This window comes from Eimeria necatrix, genomic scaffold (genome assembly GCF_000499385.1).
Source record: "Eimeria necatrix Houghton genomic scaffold, Enh_scaff2128, whole genome shotgun sequence".
Classification (NCBI taxonomy): Eukaryota; Apicomplexa; class Conoidasida; order Eucoccidiorida; family Eimeriidae; genus Eimeria; species Eimeria necatrix.
The window spans coordinates 1-660 of NW_013655139.1; the positions used below are offsets into that span (position 1 = coordinate 1).

General features: G+C 51.7%; 1 protein-coding gene across 1 annotated transcript in view; it reads right to left on the bottom strand.

Annotated features, from left to right (window-relative positions):
- ENH_00029060 (hypothetical protein) overlaps positions 1-660 on the bottom strand; it is a gene marked incomplete at both ends in the record, with an annotated part of 2,845 nt that continues 2,185 nt past the window's right edge. The window contains one exon of the mRNA XM_013584829.1: positions 1-508. Within this exon, the coding sequence (XP_013440283.1) occupies positions 1-508 (508 nt within the window). The remainder of the gene's footprint in view (positions 509-660) is intronic.

Below are 660 nucleotides of genomic sequence, written 5' to 3' on the forward strand. Positions count from 1 at the left end.
CTGAGGACTTGTCGCAAGAGAGATACGTGCCCCGAGAGATCAGAGCTATAGATGAGGACATCATCTAGATACGCAATAACGCCTTGTCTTAGTAACGGTTGCAGGTAGGCATTAATATTGGCCTGGAACGCGGCAGGAGCACCCTTAAGGCCGAAGGGCATCACTCGGTACTCGAATAGTCCAAGAACTGACCGGAAAGCTGTCTTCCACCGGTCTTCCTTAGCCATGCGTATTTGATGGAAGCCTGCTTCTAGGTCCAGGGTGGGAAAGTACTGGGCGCCTCCCAGCATCTCGAGAATGGTTAGGATGGGAGGTAAGGGAAATTCAGGGGCTATCGTAAGGGCATTTAGTGCCTGATAGTTTACAACCATACGCATTTTCCGCTCCCCGGAGCCATCATCGCGCTTGTCCACCATGATTGTAGGCGAGCAAATAGGGGAGTAGGTCGGTCCGGTCCAACCATTGTCCGACAACTTAGCTATCTCCTGTTTGTGGAATGTGAGCTGATCTGGGGTCATACGGTAGATCGCAGATTTCGCCGGAAGTTTTCCCGGCGCGAGTAGAATATGGTGATCATGAGGGCGTTTCGGCGGTAATCCCTTAGGTAAGTTATCGGGAAATACAGCTCGGTACTCGTGCAACACTTGTGCTATCTCCTGG